This window comes from Syzygium oleosum, unplaced genomic scaffold, assembly GCF_021117445.2.
Source record: "Syzygium oleosum isolate NSW1041296 unplaced genomic scaffold, Sole_v2.1 Sole_v2.07, whole genome shotgun sequence".
NCBI lineage: Eukaryota > Viridiplantae > Streptophyta > Magnoliopsida > Myrtales > Myrtaceae > Syzygium > Syzygium oleosum.
This window is the reverse complement of record NW_026607491.1, coordinates 1,694,748-1,716,838: the sequence shown is the minus strand read 5'-3', so window position 1 is coordinate 1,716,838 and position 22,091 is coordinate 1,694,748. Positions and strand designations below refer to the sequence as shown.

Here is a 22,091-nt window from a genome sequence, read left to right as displayed (position 1 = left end):
TACATTTATCTTGCTCCTTGGAGCTATTGGCCAGGAGTGTGGAAAATATGGTATGATCATTTGCTCTGACTGTACAATTGCAAAAATCGGGACATCTGAGAAACATCGTAGAAGTTCGTTTCAAGGAAGCATCTTCATCGAGTTCCTCCTCAAATTCAAATCTGAAAGTTCACCATTTGCATTGCATATACTAAGTGATAGATGGTCTAAATCTGTCTTCCAGTACAATTTGATAGAATCTCGGCTGAGAAGGTGGCCAAAATGGATTGAGAAACTAACAGATGCTCGCTTGAGAAAGTGGCCAAAAGGGATTGAGGAACTCCTAAGTCTCATCCCTCTGGGAGAATTGTTTGATGACTTGAAGTCTGGACGAGTAAAAAAATACAGTGAAATTTAGGTGAACTGATTTTTGATGAGCTGAAACGGAAGGCATCATTTGCAGATGATTTGGAAAGCATAAAAGAGGTATGTGCTGCTCGAGGTAAATGGGCTCTGGAGAATACTAAAACAAGGCGAGATTGCAAAGACTTGCTTCCAGCTGTCTGTGATGTCTATTATGGTGAGAGCCTTTTACTGTGGCACATTACCACCGAAATCTGTTACAACACTGACACTGATGAAAGTACAAACCAACATCGTGAAACCAGTAAGGTCTTGTCAGATTACATGCTTTATCTTATGATCAACAACCTGGCATGATGTCTGCAGTGGCTGGGATTGGCCAAATAAGGTTCCAAGACACTTGTGCTGAGACGTACAGGTTCTTCAATGAGAAATTCTTTGATGAGAGAAGAACGAACATAACCAACAAATATGCCTGCCAAAGTCTCCTTTCAGTTCCTACAGAAGTGAAGCCTGCTGATGTGAAAGGAGAGAAGCAAATCCGTGCTTTTTTATGCACGTATTCTCGCAAAAGAATTGGGGAAATTTGGGGAGACCAAATGGGATATCGTGAGTGAAGTATGGGTGGAATTGCTGGTGTACGCTGCGATTTATTGCCGACCGTACGTGCATGCTCAACAACTTAGTAAAGGAGGAGAACTTGTCACCTTGGTTTGGTTATTGATGGTACATCTTGGCTTGAGCGAACAGTTCCAAAAAGAAGGGGGTACCACTCATACATCGGTGGCCTGATGGACAGACTGAGTCGGCAAAAGATGAGGCTCCTACGGGCAAAGTCCATTCAGAATTTCATGGTAGGAATCTCACTTTGTTTACACCTTTGTTTTGTTTCTTTATGTGATTGAAGTGCTTATTTGCTCTTACTGCACATTGTTAAGTGTCCTTCCCTGTGAACTCTGGCTGTTCAGGGTGCGCATGAAATCCATTCTGGAGTAGAAATTCTGCTCCAGAATGCATTCCGGAACAGAATTGCGTTTATTAAAAAATTTCCGAAATGGATTCTGGATTAATTTTTGCATTCTGAAATAAAAATGCGTTTGTTAAAAATACTTGATTCCAGAATGCATTCTTGATTCCAGAATGAGTTTTGGGCAAGAAAAAGAGAAGTTACTTTTTGTAGCTTCTCTTTTCCAGTATGCATTCTCCCTCTGTTCTCTCTTTTTGGTGGCCTTTACAACACATTTTGAGATCTCAATAAATTTTTTTTTTCAGAAAATGCATAAAAATTGAAAAATTCCAGAAAAATTCATAAAAATTTCCAGAAAATAAAAAAAAGTCAGATTTCGGGAAAATAAGAAATTTGGTGAATTTTTTTCAAAAAATATAAAAAAAATCAAAAATTTCGAAACTTCATAAAATGGCTTAAAAGCCACCCTTAAGTGAAATTTTAATTTTTTTAGGTGTCCAAAAAAATCAATAGCTCTAATATCCTGGGATTTTGTGCACTTTGTTGAACCAAACGAGGGAAGCTCGCACAAATTGCATCCAATTGCACTGGTTTGATATTAGTATCGCAAGTTCAATGTTGTAACTTTAATAAAAAGTAATGTTTTTAAGTAAGAATTAGACAATATCGGTTGCTTCGTTTAGTACATATTCTTCATGAATGACCATACCAATATAAATGCTGAAATGTTCATGGCTGTTTAACAGTGTTCTTGTTAAAATGTGGAAAAGGTATACCAAAACTAAGCCAAACCAATCGATTTATTCTTTTTACTCCCCCAACCAAAACCAAACTGATGAAACTTAGTTTGATTTCATCCGGATTGTTTTCCTTGAATACCCCCGAGGAAATGTGTTTCTTCTTGTACTGCTAAGTTGAATTTACTTGCAAGGGCAAAGTGTGTTGCGAAAAACACGCGATTGAACAATAAAATAAACGAAAAAGGAAATAAATTGGATACCAAATTTGCGTTGTTCAGTTGATGTGACTTACTCCACGAAGAGAGCGGCATAAGATTCCACCATAAATCAAACAATATTATAACTACACTCGAGTCAACTCAAACACTCAGTATTTCGGGAAAATTACCTAAAAAGTCATAAACCTATTGCACATTTACCAATTCAGTTTTAAACCTTTTAATTCTGCTAATTGAGTCTTAAACATTTTCACGTTTTGTCAATTGAGGAAATTTGGCTAATTTTGATTAGAAATCGCTAACGTGAACAATGACCAGCGCTACTCTTTTTGCCGGTGGTTGATGAATGGCCACCGGTCACGGGCGGTGGCCGACAAGAGTCGACCTCACCGGGCATCACAGTGGCCCAAGCAACGCTGGGCGAGGGGGGCGAGCGTTGCCCACGCCGGCACAAGCGAGGGTAAGGCTTGTTGGGCCTAGCCCGACTTCCTTGGGCCAAGGCTACACCTAGCGAGGCCACCATGGCCTAGGTGAGGGTCAGCCTCGCTAGATGATCTGGCAAGGGCGACCACGGGCAAAAAGGAAAGGAGAAAAAAATAAGAAAAATTATTTAAAAAATGTCAATGTCAGTGCCGGCCGTGCCATGTAGAATGGTCGACGTCTATGTCAACATTCTCCTGCAAAAATTGATCAGTTGGATTCAATCGACAAAAAGTAAAAAGGTTTATGACTCAATTGATACAATTGAAAGGTTTAGGACTGATGGTAAAAATGCAATAGTTTTAGAACTTCTTAGGTAATATTCCCCAGTATTTCCCAACCTCCAATTTTACCCTATAACTCGCACAATATTTAGTCATCACAATTACTAGCTAAATAATCTCACAAAATCTTATCCACAATATTTAATTGGCTTCAACGCCCTTGGATTGCTTGAGGTTTAATCACGAATAAGTCGTACCTTCTGTGCCCAACTATTGCACACGCAAGGTACACCACTATATGACCAAAAAAAAAAAAAGGTACACCACTATGTACCAGCGGCATGAAGAGCAAAACCCAAGTTTGAATATTAATATATATTTCCAACTAGATTAGGAAACCTTGTGGATCGAATGAGGAAAGTGATTTCTTAGGAAAATTAGTCTCGGACTCTTTGGCTAGATAAAATATCATGTCCTGTGTTTGAAGTATGCCCAAGATAGAATAAAATCAGAAATAAGAATAATATAGTTTGGATAAAATTATCTCATAGAGAAGGTGGGGTAAAAGTATATGTGATTTCTAATTTCTATAATATAAAAGTTATTTTTCTTGAATAAAAAATTTCTTAAATTAATAAAATTAACGTAATATTTGAATCAAAATAATATTTGAACTATAATATAAAAAATTCAAAATGACAATAATTTTGTATTTATTTATTCCTATTTGTATTTATATATTTAAATTTCTTTCTATCTTCTAATATAAATTCAATATATATATAGTATAGTATTTATATATATTACATATTTTTGGTATTTTAAGGATAAACCAAAAGGCTCATCTCTCGAAGGACGGAGACACTCCCAATCGTCAGACCTTGCATGGCATTTTTATTTAATCTAAGTTTTTTTTATCTAAGAGTCGCCACTAACCATTATTGATGGGTTGATTAAGAACCCAATCGAGATATGGGAGATTTATCTTGATTCTATGTAACCAGAGTTTTCTAGGTTCAAGACTTGCTTACGTTAATATTGCTATTAACGCCTTTTCGATACTGCTAACTAGTTGGTTGTTTTATAACATGGTCAATCTTGATTTACCATTTTGGTCCTAAAGGTCTCAATGTCATATCTAATGATCATGTGACAAGTTTTTGTGATTTTCCATTTAATTTCTAAACTAATCCTAATCTAGTCTAGAAAAGAAAAGAAATTAACAAGCGATGTATTGAAATGCGATGCATGAAGTAAAACAACCAATGTATTAAAAGTCCAGGGAGAACATTACACATCGGACCAAAGTTCAGTGATCATTTGTATTATTTTCCTTTTTTTTTTAATTTACTCCTCTGTTTTATGCTTTGTTTGGGAAGAAGGGGAATGAGAGGAAAGTGAGTGATGGGTACCAAACAACATAATAAATTTCAAAATTTTAGTGAGTAATTTCCTCTTGCCTTCTAAACTTAATATGATTTTTTTTTTCTAGTCAAGTTGTTTACACGAAAAATAAAGTGGTCGACTCTCTGTGATGGACAGACGATTGAGTTTAATCGATTGGGAGACATCGATAGGTGAAAATGATTCAAGTTATAGAGGAAATCGACAATTGTATGGTGTGGACATTGATGGCTATGTACTATGGTCATCGACAGTGATAGGATATCGATATTGACTAGCAGTCGAGAGATGTGCACTGAGTATCGTGACTCATCAACAGAGCATTGGGGATTAATTGTCTTAAAATTTTACCAAGTGTTGGAGACTAAAGAGAATAACACAAAAATCACGGCGTCGAATGGGGGTGCCAATATACCGAGTGACGGTTGAGCATACCAGTGGTTTTGGAAGTTGTAATTACTTGTGGATAATGATTGTCAACGTATGAATAGCACGCCAAGAATTTCAGAGGGTGTGCATTTGTAACTGTATTCAAATATGGTGACCGCTTGTTGTAGTTGTGATTAATGGTCTATAACTACCCACCATTTTCATTATGATTGTACGATTAAGGAAAATATTCAGTGGTATCAAAGCACCACGTCAGTCGTGGACGTGCGCGCATTTATCCAGTTGAGCCACTTATGGTTCGACAAGTGGCAAAGTATTGTAATTATAAATGAAAAAGAACCTTGTAAAAGCTAGAGTTGAGAATCATAAATGCACAACAGTTTTATTACAAATTTTGAAATGGCCGCCTAACTCTTCTCTCTCCTCTTTGAACCCACTTTTTCTAATCTAACAAAAAGAAAACGACCAAAAATCACTCCTCGCTCAAACGCTCCTTCCCCCAACTCCACCTTCATCTTCTCGCTCTCGCCTCTCCATTCCTCTGCTCAACGCCTCACGCTTGCCAAAACCCAGACCCGACTCATCCAAGACCCCCAGGTCTCGCTACTTGCCCCTGAAGGACCTGTTGTCCACCTAGAGCAACTGCCCTCCTAAGGAGACGATACTCCTCGATGGCTGCCACTATGAGTATTGGCTCATTGTCATGGAGTTCCCCATCGACCTCAAGCCCTTCAATCAAAGATGATCAACACTTACGTCAAAACCCTAGTCCCCCGTTGTCGCAAGGTACAGAGTAGAAGAAGAACCGATTCCATCGTGGGTAGTGGTCTCTTGCTCTTTGAAATCATGGATAATGAGGTCTCAACTTAATTTTTTTCTGGTGGCTTGGGTTACATTAATTGATATTTTAATTTACCGTTTTACGGGATTTATCTAATAAGGTAAGATATGAATATTCTTAATTAGTCCAATATGATAATGTCCTCGGGTGGTCCATTTCCTAGGTGGTCAACGCCGATTGTCCTACGTGGTACTATAGGTGTCCACGTCAGTAATTTGCGGTTAAAATTGGCTGAATGGACTCGATTGATACAAATGCAAAAGATTTAAGACTAAATTAGCATCAATATAATAGATTTAGGACCTTTTTTTTTTTACACTTTTCCTCTTTTTCTTATGTAAGTAGCGAGCGCTACAACAAGCAAAGTTGCTCCATTGCGAGATTCACCTCATTTGTCACTTAAGTTTTAATTTTCGCCAATACTTTTATATTCTCGTTTACTTATTTTATCGTTTTTGACATTGCTTGGCGCTCTTTATTATTAATTTTTTGTTTAGATACTCTACAAGGGTCCAGAGGAAACCATAAAAAAAAAAAACTTCAAGAGAAAGAAAAAAGAAATCAATATTGAACTACCGTAAAGCTCCAGTTGCTATCTTTATTATTAGGCTGATCGATTGGCTTTTTTCTAAAAGAAAATTCAAAATTTTCCAACAATTTAATATAAAGATAATTATTCTAAGTTCTGAAAATTACATATAAAGTTCCATTTCAATAAATGTGATTCGAAAATTTTTAGATGTTTCGCATTAAATAAAAGGAAAATTCAGGAACCAAAAATTTTAAAAAAAGCAAGAAGTACTTAAAAATGTCTTACCAGATGTTAGGAAATATTGCATTTTCAGGCTCACATTTTTTCGTATCTATGTTGGTAAGAGTTTCTCTTGTTTATTCCCATATTGGCTATTCCCATATTGGCTAGGAAATTACAAATGATGAGTTTAATTTTCACAATAATTCATATACGACTATGAAACATAATACAATGTAGTAAATTAGATTAAACAGCAGAAGTTTACAATCTTCGAGTCCGATCATGCCAAATCAAACTTGACAACCACAGCGAAGCAAATAAATGTCAAAAAAGAGAAGATGGCACCAACTTAAATCACTTGAGCGAACAAACAAGAACGTTCCATTACAAACGAGAGCTCAACGTTCGCTCGATGTCTTCGTACTCACGTGCGTTGCCGATCGATAGCAAAGACAACGTTCTTTCGAAAGCAATCTTACCATCCGGCGCAGTCCTCGAGGAATTAGAAGGAATCCGAGAATCGTTCGCGGTAGTCGTCAAACCGTGAGCATGAGCATGATCACCGAAACCCTCGTTTTGCATATCGCTAGCTTCGCTTTGCACTAGCCCTTGCTCGTGATCAGATGAGCAAATCTCTTTGTGCTTCGCCTCCTCATCTCTGACCTCGCTCCGTGGCCTTGATGAGATTGAACCGGGCGAACCGGTCACTCTCGATCTCCTTGGACTCCGAGTCCTGCCGCACAAGAAAGCGGCGGAGAGAATGAGGACCGTCCAGGCCAGGATCGGAAGGGTAACAACAAGTGCAGCCAAATAGACCAACCACTCGTACCCGGGTTGGCGCTTCGCATGTAGAGACCATTCAACCATCATCGCGATCCCGAGGGAAAATGTCACCGCTTATATTTTTTGTCGTGAGGTTCGAGGAACGTGCAAAGCGATTTTCCAACCAAAGAGTTGACATTAATTTTCAGACTTTTTCTTTGGTCGGATTCAGACTTTAATGATATGAATATCATCGTAGGATTCGTAATCGATTGTCCTAAACCACTCGTGATAAACATGGGGTGTACTATGCTCATGATTTAGGTTTCCACAACATCCTTTCAACCATTATCTACTATTTTGAAAAGAAAAGTAGTTGCACGGATACACAGATTTAACTGACAAAAATCGATGTAACAAAAATAATAAGTAGTAATGGGATTGAAGTTATGTGCATGATCTTAGCCATCGAATAAAAGAATATTAATGTCAACTGTTTGATGTGGCATGACCATTTTGTCCTGCCAAACCCTACTGTCACATACCTTACGACAAAAATAATAAGCCGTGCCATATCAATATTGCACCAATCAGTGCATAAACTATATAGTTTGTTTCACCTGATTAAGTACAAATAAATTCTCCGCATTTTCTTCGAATAAAGGATTTTATCAATCTTCTCTTTCTGGTGGCGATGATTGAAGGTGTCAATGAGGGTGATTTTCAATGAGTTTGTTTTCAATGCATATTGTAAATCCTGCTATGAGAATGAGTAATTTGATTTTGATGCTTGATTGTGTATTGCTTCCAGCAAAGACCTACTGCAGAGATAGCTTAATGTTTTATAGGAAGATGATTATGGATTTATTCAAATGGTATGATCCTGAAAGTTCCATTCACAACAAAGAAGTTAGATCGATGTTGATGGCTCAAAAGGTGAAATTGAAGGAGAAGGTTCAATTGAGAGATGCTGAGAGAAAGTCAAATCTTGAGACAACAACGAATCTTGTAAAGAAGATTTGGAAGAACAAAATTTTTTGAAGAGGAAATATTTAGAGGGAGAGATCTCGCTTCTTATCAACCTAAATCAGAGATGGAATGACTAAGTAATTGGATCGAGTTGGAGATGTCAAAGAGAGAAGGAAAGGAGAGGACTCATGTTGGAACGATAGTTTTACTTGTGATATTTATAATAACAGTCTTAGGTGTTAAATAAAAATAAAATGTTGTTTGACAATCACTAAATATTTGGAATTTCTTTCCAAACATAAAACTATGATCGTAATCGGTAGGTCATAACCATACAATTGGGAAATCCTAATTACCATCAATTGTTTGAATGATAACTTAATTAAATCTTATAAGTCAATGCTAATTAAGTGCGCTAGGGCAGTCAAGCCGGTTGACTTCTCGAAAGTTTGGATACCACACGATCTTGAAAAGGGGGCAAAACGCAATTTGGGTATGTGGGTTTTAAAGAAGGTTTTGTGTTGATCTAAACGCTAAATTAAATCTTATAAGTCAAGGTGTTATTTATTTATTTATCTATTCTTTTTCGCTCTTTTTGTTGTTTATAAGGATGACGCTTGAATTGTCGACAGAAATTCAGGTGTCGACAACATACATGATAACACTAAAGTTAGTGCTATGGGAAGCTCAATACTTTCCTAAATTGCTTGTTTAAAAAGTGCATTCTACATTGATTAACAAATTCCTCAAAAATACTTTCCACAAAATCAAAAATAATAATTAGGGCGAAAAGAAAAGCTCCTCCCCTCCTAAAATTAGTCAAATTTTAGAGTACAAGAATCAAAATTACATTATATATTGGCATTACCAACAAATTTTTGTTACATTGGCACTTCCCTTTTTCCTTGCGGACTCATCTCTTAACTCGAATACATGAGAAGCAGTTTGAATAGAATAATTCTCATTTCGGAACTCAAGATCAACCATTCTTTAAAATGGAGTATAAGAGAAAGCTTCTCTTGCGAGCGCAAGAACATGAGCAAAATCATGAGATGGGGCTTTGCTTTTAAGCCAAGAGAGGGTTTGCGAGCAAGTCCAAATTGAAGATTGGCAGCGTGTGGATGGCACTTTGACCCATTACAGTTTTGATTTGGGGAACGTTCAGGCACTGCAATGTCAATTTGTGGGGAAATTCGAAGAGATGAGGCTTCCTAACTATTTTATGCATGTTGTTTCGACTGACTAAGTACAAGTCGATTCTCCACATTTTCTTCGAACAACGTTTCGACTGACTAAGTACAAGTCGATTCTCCACATTTTCTTCGAACAAAGGATTTTATCGATCTTCTCTTTCTAGTGGCGACGACTGAAGTTGTCAGTGAGGTTGGTTTTCATTGGGTTTGTTGTCGATACATATTGTAAATCCTGCTTTGAGAATGAGTAATTGCTTTTGATGCTTGATTGTGGATTGCTTCGAACAAAGATTTGCTGTAGTGATACTTAATGTTTGGGAAAAGTGTAAAAAAAGTCCTAAACTTTTTGTATTGGTGCCAATTTAGTAATAAACCTTTTTTTTTGTACCAATTCAGTCATAAACCTTTTGTTTTTGTGCCAATTCAGTCATTCCGGCTATTTTTGATTGGATTTTACTGACATAGACGCCGCCGGCCTACGTGGCACTACCGACCATGACGTGGACAACTTTTTAATAATATTTTAATATTTTTCGATTTTTTTAATTTTTTAATTTTTTTCTCTTTCTTTTTTTTTTCTTACCCTTTCTTCTTCCTCCAGTAACCGGCGACCGGCTGGAGGCTAGGGTCGGCAAGCCCCGCCGGCCACTAACGAGGCTCGCCCTCGCTAGCGACGGTGAAGGCAAGCCTCGCTAGCGGCTAGGCGAGGCACGACCTTGCCGAATCTGGCGAGGTCGGGCATCACCTATGGCCGGCGAGGGCAAGCCTTTCCCAGCCCAGTGCAAGGCTCGAGCCCTCGCCGGATATGGCAACGTCAAGCCTTCCCGATGGCCGGTGAGGCTCGAGCCTCGCCCAGCCCACCGCAAGGCCGCCCTCGCGGTCATCTGGCGAGGGTTGAACCTCGCCGCCCTTGCTAGTGGCCAGCGGGGCGAGGCTCACCAGAGGCCGGTGAACCTCACTGGCCCTAGCCTCGGCGACCGGCTGAGGAAGAAGAAAGGGTAAGAAAAAAAAGAAAAAGAAAAAGAAAAAGAAAAGAAAAGAAATTAAAAATATTCTTAAAATATTATTAAAATTTATCCACGTCATCGCCGGCGGTGCCACGTAGGCCAGCATGTGTCCACGTCAATAATATTCGGTCAAAATTAGCCGGAAAAACTGAATTGGCATAAAGATAAAAGTTTAGGATTAAATTGGCACAAATACAAAAGATTTAGGATTATGACTTTTCTGACATTTTTCCCCTTAATGTTTTATAGGAAGATGAAGTTATATCGATGATGATGGCTCAAAAGGTGAAGCTGAAGGAGAAGGTTCAATTAATACAGACTAGGGAGAAAGTGAATCTTGAAGAGAAGATTTGGAAGAATAAAATTTTAAAGAGCAAATATTTAGAGGGAGATGCTGCTTCTTTTCAACCTAAATCAGGGATGGAATGAATAAGTGATTGGATTGAGTTGGAGATGTCAAAGAGAGAAGCAAAGAAGAGAGGACTCATGTTGGAATGAAAGTTTTACTTGTGTATATAATGGCAATCCTAAGTGTTAAAATAAAAATAAAAAGTTGTTCAACAATCAATAAATATTTGGAATTTCTTTCCAAACATAGAACCGCAATCGTAATTGATAGGCCATAATCATACAATTGGGAAATTCTAATTACCATCAATTGTTTGAATAAATTAAGTAACCCATTTTTTACATATCAGATAAGCAAATTTCTAACTTAATCGAATATTTTAAGTCAATGCTAATCAAGTGCACTAGGGCTGTCAAGCAGATTGAGTATTTGAAAGTTTGGATACCACGCGTTATTGAAAAGGGGGGAAAACACTATTTGGGAATATGGGTTTTAAAGAAGGTTCTGTGTTGATTGTTCAGTGGTTAGATGGTGTTTTACAGCTTCGCTCTAGGATTGGAAAATGGGCTGGCTTGGCTTGAGCACAACACGCATGGCTAATGGCCATTGGTTGGCCCAGTATAAAATGGCCTGAAGGACCAGGCCCTTGGAGCAAAGAATAAAATTTTAAAAAAAATTCTGGCAAGAAATGTGCCTTTTAGTTTAGTCATTCAGAAGTCTGGCTATGATCTGGCCAAAAAAGTCATGAATACTTAAAAAAATGGAAATGTCTGATCTAATGTACTGGAACTCTTATGTGTTCCTTTATCATCTTAGCTACTAAATAATTTATGAGCATTTTAAAAAAATATTTTTATAATAGCTATTACATAAAGTTATATTACATTTGACAAATCATAATATTCAGAAATACACATAATTGAATGACACAAATAGACTTAATCGTCAAAACTCATCCATGAAATGTTTGCCAACTCAACATAAATTTGGAAATGCTACATTTGCGAATCTAAATAATTGATATAACGTGAAAAAGATTTCTGATAACGCAGATGTCCTAAATTAATTAACTTTGTTTGGAAGCACATGAAATTTGTCTTATAGTTAGCCATATTAGTTACACCAAATGTTTCATAAGAAGCATATAATTTCATAATTTAATACTATATACTTTTTTTTTTTTATGTCTTTAGCTCATCCAAGGAGAATCGACAAAGTAAATTGGACTATATATCTCCCAGATGAAAACCGGCCCAAAGTTCTCCTTAAAGCAACTTCCATGCCCGCTTCGTGGTGGCCTGTGTTCCTGGAGTCGCTCTTCGCTCCTTTTTTCACTTCCCTTCAGTCTCTTATTGTCAAGCATCTTTGCCTTGGTCACCGCGCAATCTATTTGTTCTTTTTTAAACTGTAATGATATGAATATCTTCAAAGGATTCCCAATCGATAGAGCTCTGTTGTTGGAAAAAAGCTATGTATGTTGCTCAGGTCCACGAGATGCAATAGTTTGACTAGACATTAGATAAATGGGGTGTGAAATGTACTATTACTTTTTCATTGGTAATTAGAGGCTTTAACCGCTCGACCAAGCAACGACGCCGTTTATCAAAGAACAAATAAAGTTGTTTCATGTAATTTTTGTCAACATCACACCTTTGCCCTTACACGTAGGACAATTAGCCATGATTAGGATGACTCGTCCAATAAATCAGGCGAAACTTAATCGAGACTACTTGATTATACTTTTTCTCAAAGAAGTTAAGACTAAATTAGTTCAATTGAAAGATTTAGGACTCGATTACATTCTGTGCAATACGTTTAATACCGACTGTGCAATTTTCCAAGCAATAGTAAAACACCAATACCTCAAACTTTGATGAAAATAAAACATCCTTATGCATGTCTCTATATTGATCATGACACAATCTTACCCCATACATTTCGTAATTTCTCAAGTAAATTGACAATTTGCACCTGTCAATTTTGATCGTCTAATTTTATGTTCTCCCTTCATCATAAAACTCTATTTCAACATGTTAAAAACTCCATGCTATTAAAATAATTAGATAGAGTGATATTTGGGAGATATTTGGGTTTCAATGCGTGTCACTTGGGTCTTGAGTGAAAATCACGAAATATAAAAAGTGAGATCATTTGGGCTCAAGAAGACTGGGTTCATGCAATTAACAAACCATTTTTTTTCCTTCAAAAATTTGGCTTTGATGGCGAGCCATGCTTATAGTCAAGGTCAAGTTGATCTTTTTTAGTTTTCTTATTTTTACAATTATTTGGTTCGAAATAGCTAGTCTTTTTCGAGTACTACTATTTTTGAAATTGTAATGTCTTCTCAATCTAGAGTTTAGAGTAAGCTTGTGTCTCGCCAAGCACCAATTAAGATAAATTTTCTTAATTCTTTTGCACACATATCGTTTGAGTATTATCAAGAAAGAATAATACTACAACTATAAGAATTAATTTATAAAATTGATTAATAACAGTGATAGTGAATACGTTGGTCGGACTATCACATATTTAATCAATCATTCCCAAATGTATTATTCTTGGTAGGATTCAATTAGCCAACAAATTTGAATCGGAGCGTCCATTTTTCAAAGTGGTGGTGCGGCCATCTTATATGAAGATATTCATGGAAAGATTGCCTTGTATTTTAGTTTGTTTTTAGCTCCAGTTTCACTTTGTTTGCTTTATCCCTTATACCTGTGGCTAAGACTTGAGATTATATTATGTACCTGATGTATAGTCTAAGAGCACAAATTTTGACAGGCTAAGATAGATGACTTTCAGATTATGCACCCTCTCATATAGTTAAAGGCTGCAGGTTATAACTTCTGAAACTAGCAAATAATGTCAAGTGCTGTGAATATACATATCGCTGTGTTCTCTATTTCTATGTGCTTATATTATGGTCTTTCATATTCATACTTTGCTTGTTCAAATATGCATACGGGCAGACAATTCTCTTTGCATTCTTCGAGGAAAATAGTGGGGGAAATAATCGAATCGGAACTCTGAGGCATTCAAACAAACCGCGCTCGACGAAACTGAAGATCCATTACATCTTGTCAAAAAGATGAGGACTAGATTACATTTGTCTTGCTCTCTACTAAGTCCGAACTGCAATCACAAGAGTTTGGTAAAGTCGTTTGTAATTTTATAAGCCATGTATTTTCTCGTACTGCGATTTTTTAATTGGTGTTTAATTCAATCACATCTTTTACAAATGGCAGGTGCTTGAAAATATGAGTACCTATTAATAATAAGCATTACATGGTGAATGATTTGATTATTAAAGGTATTATTTTCAAGAAGGCAGTCATGCATTATTACCACAATCTCATGATTGAACCATGCCCGCAAAAGTGAGGTCCACCGTCCTCTGTACTCTTTTGTTTGATAAAGTCTTTGGTTGGAAAATAGCTTTACACGTTCCTCGAACCTCATCGCTCCTTTTCTCACTTCGTTTCGGTTTCGCACAGTCAAGCATCTTTGCCTCAGTCACCGAACAATCTATTTGTCCTATTTTTAGACTTTTTCTTTGGTCGGATTCAGACTTTAATGATATCAATATCGTCGTGGGATTCGTAATCGATTGTCCTGAACCACTCGTGATAAACATGAGATGTACTATGCACATGATTCAGGTTTCCACATCTTTTCAATCGTTATATACTATTCTGAACAGAAGAGTAGTTGTACGGATACACAGATTTAACTGACAAAAATCGATGTAACAAAAATAATAAGTAGTAATGAGCTTGAAGTTATGTGCTCGATCTCAGCCATCAAATAAAAGAAATTAATGTCAACTGTTTGATTTGGCATGACTATTTTGTCCTGCCAAACCCCACTGTCCCATACCTCACAACAAAAATAACAAGCCGTGCCATATCAATATTGCACTAATCAGTGCGTAAACTATATAGTTTGGCTTATTAAATTGAATTAATAAAAAAAATCACAAATTAATACACATAAGATAAACGAAGGGTAAAATCATAAATTGTTACATTCGTCAACTGTTACGTGTTATTTAACTAAATAATTTGATAGTAAAATTTAATAAATATTAACAGAAAATAAATTTATCATAAATATATTAATTTTAAATTTTTTTTTATAATAACTCGAAAAGGAACCCATGGTGACCGCAGTCTCTCTCCAACGTGTGGTCTTGTCAAGGAACCCGATAGGTGGCCATTTCTCAGAGCTGAGCTGAGAGAGAGAAGACCCACTCTCCTCTGTTTTTCTTTTTGTGCGGCTGGGACTTATGGAAAAGGAGGACAACCTAGTCTAGAGCCCTAGAAGAACCCCATCTATTATCTTTTTTTGTTTTGTTTTATTCGCTCTAAACAACTCCATGTGCCCCACTTTTCCTTCTCTTGCACGACCACACAAGATGAAGAAAAGAGTGCTTGTCTTTTGTTCCTTTCTTCTCCTGTTCTGCCCCCATAAGTGTAACAAATATAATAAATAAAGTGCGCCAATTCTTTTATCTTTTAGTGCAAGAGTTCGGATTCCGTAAAATGGTTCAAATCAACAATGACTCATGCAACGAGGACGCTTGAATGAGAAGAGAGGTTGAATCCGAACCAAAAAAAAAAAAGAAGTAAAAGAAGAAGAAGAAGAAGAGAGGTTAAAGATAAGGAATAAAGTGTGATAAAGAATAAAATGTGCATCACTAACAATAGCCAAAGCGCTCTGATTTTCATACCTTAAATTTACGTTCCATGAGTTTCTCGCAGATTCTTCCTACTCCACACTGACCTTAGCTCGAGTCCTGCCACTTCTAACTCTTATACAGCTACGCATTGCTCGGCACTCATTTGCATAAAGCAAGGCGTCCACTCCTATCTGATTGTAAATAAATTTCAAGGTTTTATCGACTCTCTGCACTTAATAGTCACCTTTTTGTTATTATGTTCGCCGGTTTTGCATATTTATGCAATCATTGTTGCCTTTCTGTCATACTCATGCTAACTAAATCATTTCCTACCAGTATCTGGTGAGAAAGTGAGGATCAAATGGGAAATACGAAAATTCTTGCAGAAGTCCAGAAGTTATGGATGAAACTCAATCTCCGAGGGGCGATCCTTACGAGCCTATCTCTGCAAGTCTTTCTCCTATTTTTTGCACCCATTCGACAGAGGCGGTCAAACTGGTGGATCTCGACTCTCTTGTGGTCGGCTTACTTGGTTGCCGACTGGGTCTCTGTCTATGCCTTTGGTCTCATTTCCAAAGCCCAAATCAATGGGGGTACTTCAGACTCCCACGTTGATGTATCTGGTGACCTTTTGGCTTTTTGGGCTCCATTTCTTTTGCTATACCTCGGAGGACCAGACACCATAACTGCTATCGCCCTCGAGGATAATGAGCTGTGGGGTAGGCACATGCTTAGTCTCTTATTACATCTGGTCATTGCTTGCTTGGTGATTTACCGATCCCACCCCAGTAACAAGCTAATTGTCCCAACCATCCTCATGTTTATTGGAGCAAGCAATAAATATATAGGGCGAACACGTGCTCTGTATCTTGCAAGCTTCCGTATATTACGTGGTTCCTTGCTCCCATCTGCTGATCCCGGGCCGAACTATGCCAAAATCATGGAAGATTACATTGCTCGGGAAGCTAATATCCAACCTCTAAAAGCCCCGTTGCCGACGGCCCAACATCACTCCCCTCATGTAAGAGCGGAAGGTGAAAAATTTTTGGAGGAAAGAACAGTGATAAAAGAGGCGTTTTTTTACTTCAAAATGTTCCAACGCCTCCTTGTGGATCTCATCTTCAGCTTCCATGTACGCGACGATAGCATGCAATTTTGCAGGAGCAGAACTACAAAGGATGCTTTTCGGGTCATTGAGGCTGAGCTCAACTTCTTTTATGATCTTCTTTATACCAAGGCTGCCACTGTTCACTGTCCATCAGGGTACATTTTCCGAGCCATCACATTCGGCTCCACTGTTGCTGCTTTTGCAAGTTTCTATGTCCTGAACAAGCAAGGTTTTCACGAATATGATGTACGGATTACATATATCTTGCTCCTTGAAGCTATTGGGCTGGAGTGTGCAATCTATGGTATGATCATTTGCTCTGACTGGACAATTGCAAAAATCGGGACATCTGAGAAACATCGTAGAAGTTCGTTTCAAGGAAGCATCTTCATCGAGTTCCTCCTCAAATTCAAATCTGAAAGTTCACCATTTGCATTGCATATACTAAGTGATAGATGGTCTAAATCTGTCTTCCAGTACAATTTGATAGAATCTCGGCTGAGAAGGTGGCCAAAATGGATTGAGAAACTGACAGACGCTCGCTTGAGAAAGTGGCCAAAAGGGATTGAGGAACTCCTAAGTCTCATCCATCTGGGAGAATTGTTTGATGACTTGAAGTCTGGACGAGTAAAAAAATACAGTGAAAAATTAGGTTTACTGATTTTTGATGAACTGAAACGGAAGGCATCATTTGCAGATGATTTGGAAAGCATAAAAGAGGTACGTGCTGCTCGAGGTAAATGGGCTCTGGAGAATACTAAAACAAGGCGAGATTGCAAAGACTTGCTTCCAGCTGTCTGTGATGTCGATTATGGTGAGAGCCTTTTACTGGTAGGAATTTCACTTTGTTTACACCTTTGTTTTGTTTCTTTATGTGATTGAAGTGCTTATTTGCTCTGACTGCACATTGTTAAGCGTCCTTCCCTGTGAACTCTGGCTGTTCAATAGCTCTAATATCCTGGGATTCTGTGCACTTTGTTGAACCAAACGAGGGAAGCTCGCACAAATTGCATCCAATTACAGTGGTTTGATACTAGTATCGCAAGTTCAATGTTGTCACTTTAATAGAAAGTAATGTTTTTAAGTATGAATTAGAAAATATCGGTTGCTTCGTTTAGTACATATTCTTCATATGAATGACCATACCAATATAAATGCTGAAATGATCATGGCTGTTTAACAGTGTTCTTGTTAAAATGCGGAAAAGGTATACCAAAACTAAGCCAAACCAATTGATTTATTCTTTTTACTCCCCCAACCAAAACCAAACTGATGAAACTTGGTTTGATTTCGTCCGGATTGTTTTCCTTGAATACCCCAAAGGAAATGTGTTTCTTCTTGTACGGCTAAGTTGAATTTACTTGCAAGGGCAAAGTGTTGCGAAAAACACATGATCGAACAATAAAATAAACGAAAAAAGAAAATAAATTGGATATCAAATTTGCGTTGTTCAGTTGATGTAACTTACTCCATGGAGAGAGCAGCATAAGATTCCACCATAAATCAAACGATATTATAACTATACTCAAGTCAACTCGAACACTCAGTATTTCATGAAAATTACCCAAAAAGTCACAAACTTATTGCACATTTACCAATTCAGTCCTAAACCTTTCAATTGTGCTAATTGAATCTTAAACATTTTCACGTTGTGCCAATTGAGGCAATCTGGCCAATTTTGACTAGAAATCGCTAACGTGAACGATGACCAGCGCTAATGTGGACATTTTTAATAAATTTTTTATTTTTTAATAATTTTTTTGATTTTTCTTTTCTATTTTTCCTTTCTTTTTTTTTCCCTACTCTTTTTGCCGGTGGCTGACGAATGGCCACCGGCCACGGGCGGTGGCCGACGAGGGTCGACCTTGCCGGGCATCACCGTGGCCCAAGCAACACTGGGCGAGGGGGGCAAGAGTTGCCCACGCCGCCACAAGCAAGGTTCAGGCTCGTTGGGTCTAGCCCGACTTCCCTGGGCCAAGGCTACACCTAGCGAGGCCGCCTTGGCCTAGGTGAGGGTCGGCCTTGCCAGATGATCTGGCAAGGGCGACCATGGGCAAAAAGGAAAGGGGAAAAAAATAAGAAAAATTATTTTAAAAATGTCCATGTCAGCACTGGCCATGCCACGTAGGATGACCGACGTCCACGTCAATATTCTCCTGCCAAAATTGGCTAGATGGACTCAATCGACAAAAAGTAAAAATGTTTATGACTCAATTAGTATAATTAAAAGGTTTAGGACTGATGGTAAAAATGCAATAGGTTTAGAACTTCTTAGGTAATATTCCCCAGTATTTCCCAACCTCCAATTTTACCCTATAACTCGCACAATATATAGTCATCACAATTACTAGCTAAATAATCTCACAAAATCTTACCCACAATATTTAATTGGCTTCAATGCCCTTGGATTGCTTCAGGGTTTAGTCACGAATAAGCCGTATCTTCAGTGCCCAACTATTGCACATGCAAGGTACACCACTATATGACCAAAAAACAAAAAGGTACACCACTATGTACCAGCGGCATGAAGACCAAAACCCAAGCTTGAATATTAATATATATTTCCAACTAGATTAGGAAACCTTGTGGATCAAATGAGGAAAGTGATTTCTCAGGAAAATTAGTCTCGGACTCTTTGGCTAGATAAAATATCATGTCCTGTGTTTGGAGTTTGTCCAAGATAGAATAAAATCAGATATAAGAATAATATAACTTGGATAAAATTATCTCATAGAGAAGGTGGGGTAAAAGTATATGTGATTTCTAATTTCTATACTATAAAAGTTATTTTTCTTGAATAAAAAATTTATGAAATTAATAAAATTAACGTAATATTTGAATCAAAATAATATTTGAACTATAATATAAAAAATTCAAAATAACAACAATTTTGTATTTATTTATTCCTATTTGTATTTATATATTTAAATTTATTTCTATCTTCTAATATAAATTCAATATATACATATATATAATATTTATATTTATTACATATTTTTGGTATTTTAATATATACATATATATAATATTTATATTTATTACATATTTTTGGTATTTTAAGGATAAACCAAAAGGCTCATCTGTCCAAGGACGGAGACACTCCCAATCGTCATACCTTGCATGTCATTTTTACTTAATCTAAGTTTTTTATCTAGGAGTCGCCACTAGCCATTATTGATGGGTCGATTAAGAAACCAATCGAGATATGGGAGATTTATCTCGATCCATGTAACCAGAGTTTTCTAGGTTCAAGACTTGCTTACGTTAATATTGGTATTAATGCCTTTTCGATAATGCTAACTAGTTGGTTGTTTTATAACATGGTCAATCTTGATTTACCATTTTGATCGTAAAAGTCGCAATGTCATATCTAATGATCATGCGACATGTTTTTGTGATTTTCCATTTAATTTGTAAACTAATCCTAATCTAGTCTAGAAAAGAAAAGAAATTAACAAGTGATGTATTGAAAAGCGATGCGTGAAGTAAAACAACCAATGTATTAAAAGTTCAGGGATAACATTACACATCAAACCAAAATTCAGTGATCATGCCAAATGCAGAAGATTATAATCTTCGAGTCCAATCATGCCAAATCAAACTTGACAACCACAGCGAAGCAAATAAATGTAAAAAAAGAGAAGATGGCACCAACTTAAATCACTTGAGCGAACAAACAAGAACGTTCCATTACAAACGAGAGCTCAACCTTCGCTCGATGTCTTCGTACTCGAGTGCATTGCCGATCGACGGCAAAGACAACGTTCTTTCGAAAGCAATCTTACCATGCAGCGCAGTCCTCGAGGAATTAGAAGGAATCCGAGAATCGTTCGCGGTAGTCGTCAAACCGTGAGCATGAGCATGATCACCAAAACCCTCGTTTTGCATATGGCTTGCTTCACTTTGCACTAGCCCTTGCTCGTGATCAGATGAGCAAATCTCTTCGTGCTTCGCCTCCTCATCTCTGACCTCGCTCCGTTGCCTTGATGAGATTGAACAGGGCGAACCGGTCACTCTCGATCTCCCTGGACTCCGAGCCCTGCCGCACAAGAAAGCGGTGGAGAGAATGAGGACCGTCCAGGCCAGGATCGGAAGGGTAACCACAAGTGCAGCCAAATAGACCAACCACTCGTACCCAGGTTGGCGCTTCGCGTGTAGAGACCATTCGACCGTCATCGCAATCCCGAGGGAAAATGTCGCCGCACTGCTGACAAGGAGGAGGTGGACGACCTGAGGATTCGGTACTGCGAGGAAAGCTTTGATCGGAGAACAACTCGAGGGTGATGATTCAGCTCTGAATGCTGGTTCACGGGTCATCTTCAGATGCGTTGTTGGATGAAAACGTAAGAAGACTTCAACGTGAGAAAGAGCAGTTGCCTCATGGTGATACTGAAAGATACGCGGGAGGAGCAGATAATGTTGTTGAAAATTAAACTTTTGAAAATGGAAGAGTTTGAAAATTCCAAAAAAGCTAATTTAAAAGGAGATTGTGGTTGATAGGTTTGTGCTAACTAGTGTTGAACCCGTGCCCCGGCTCGAAAAGAATAATAACATAGATAATTATTTTAATCAAATTCTTCTGTAATTGAGAAGTTGCATTATAAATAAATTTTAATAAACATCTAAAGAGAAAGACATAAAACAAGGAATTGGTACTTTATCTTTCTTGTTTGAATATTATATAGGAAAATGCTGAGTCCGCAGAATGACGGAATGACGGTCAGACCTCAGCCACAAGATTTTGTGGAGGAAACCGGTATACTTGGCCAACCGGTTTCAAATTTTGACCCTACTTTCCTTTCTTTTTTTTGAGATTTCTATAATTCTTCATTGCAAGCTTAAATTGGGATATAAAATCATAAGAAACAAATTAAAACGGTTGATATATGAAGAAATAAATGAAAGTGATAATATTCAAAAAATAAAAAACAAATCAAAGTGATAAGAATCAAGCGGCGAGGGCTTACACAACCCTCGCCGTCGCCGCCCCACCATCGCCCGCAAGGGCCGGCCATTGCGGGCGATGGTGGGGCGGCGGCGGCTCTCAACAATTTTATCTTCTTCTTCTTCTTTTTATTATTATTATTATTTTTATTTTTTATTTTTAAATTTAGCTTTTTTTTAAATTTAATTTAAATAAAATTTGTATTAAAAATCAAATTCGAATCAAAACAACATCATTTTAGCCACGTCATCGGCATGTATGAGAGAGGAAATATTTAAAAAAAGTCACGTCAGTATTTTTCGTTAATTAAGTTGGATGGATTTAATGGAATGACTCGATTGCACCGATTTGACAAGTTTTAGGACTCGATTGCAATTTTTGTATGTTTTAGAACTTAATTGCACTTTCATAACAGTTTTAGAACTTTTAATGCACATATCATTTTTTTAAAAAATTTCAAGGCAACATAGGATGCCACATCAACACCCCTTCACCATTTAATGGTGACTAATCGACCACTTCGGAATTTTCATATACTTTTTTAATGTGATGATCAATTTGAGAAAAAAACATATTACTTCAAAACTGCATCGACAAAAAAAGTTCCATTAACGAAGTTGAACAAATTAATAAAAACAAAGGGATTATACATTCACGGAGATTAGATGTGCTGTTATCCTTTTTTTTTCTTTAGTTTCCATTGTTGAAGTAAATAAGGAA

The 22,091-nt window shown here is 37.4% G+C and overlaps 1 protein-coding gene across 1 annotated transcript; it reads left to right on the top strand.

Moving 5' to 3' along the window:
• The first annotated feature begins 7,816 nt into the window (after positions 1 to 7,816).
• On the top strand, positions 7,817 to 17,340 carry LOC130138600 (uncharacterized). Its single transcript, XM_056313073.1, has 5 exons — positions 7,817 to 7,838; positions 7,934 to 8,130; positions 10,541 to 10,594; positions 15,803 to 17,257; positions 17,311 to 17,340. Exons 1-5 carry the CDS (start codon positions 7,817 to 7,819, stop codon positions 17,338 to 17,340), a joined length of 1,758 nt encoding a protein of 585 aa, XP_056169048.1.
• The last annotated feature ends 4,751 nt before the right edge of the window (positions 17,341 to 22,091 follow it).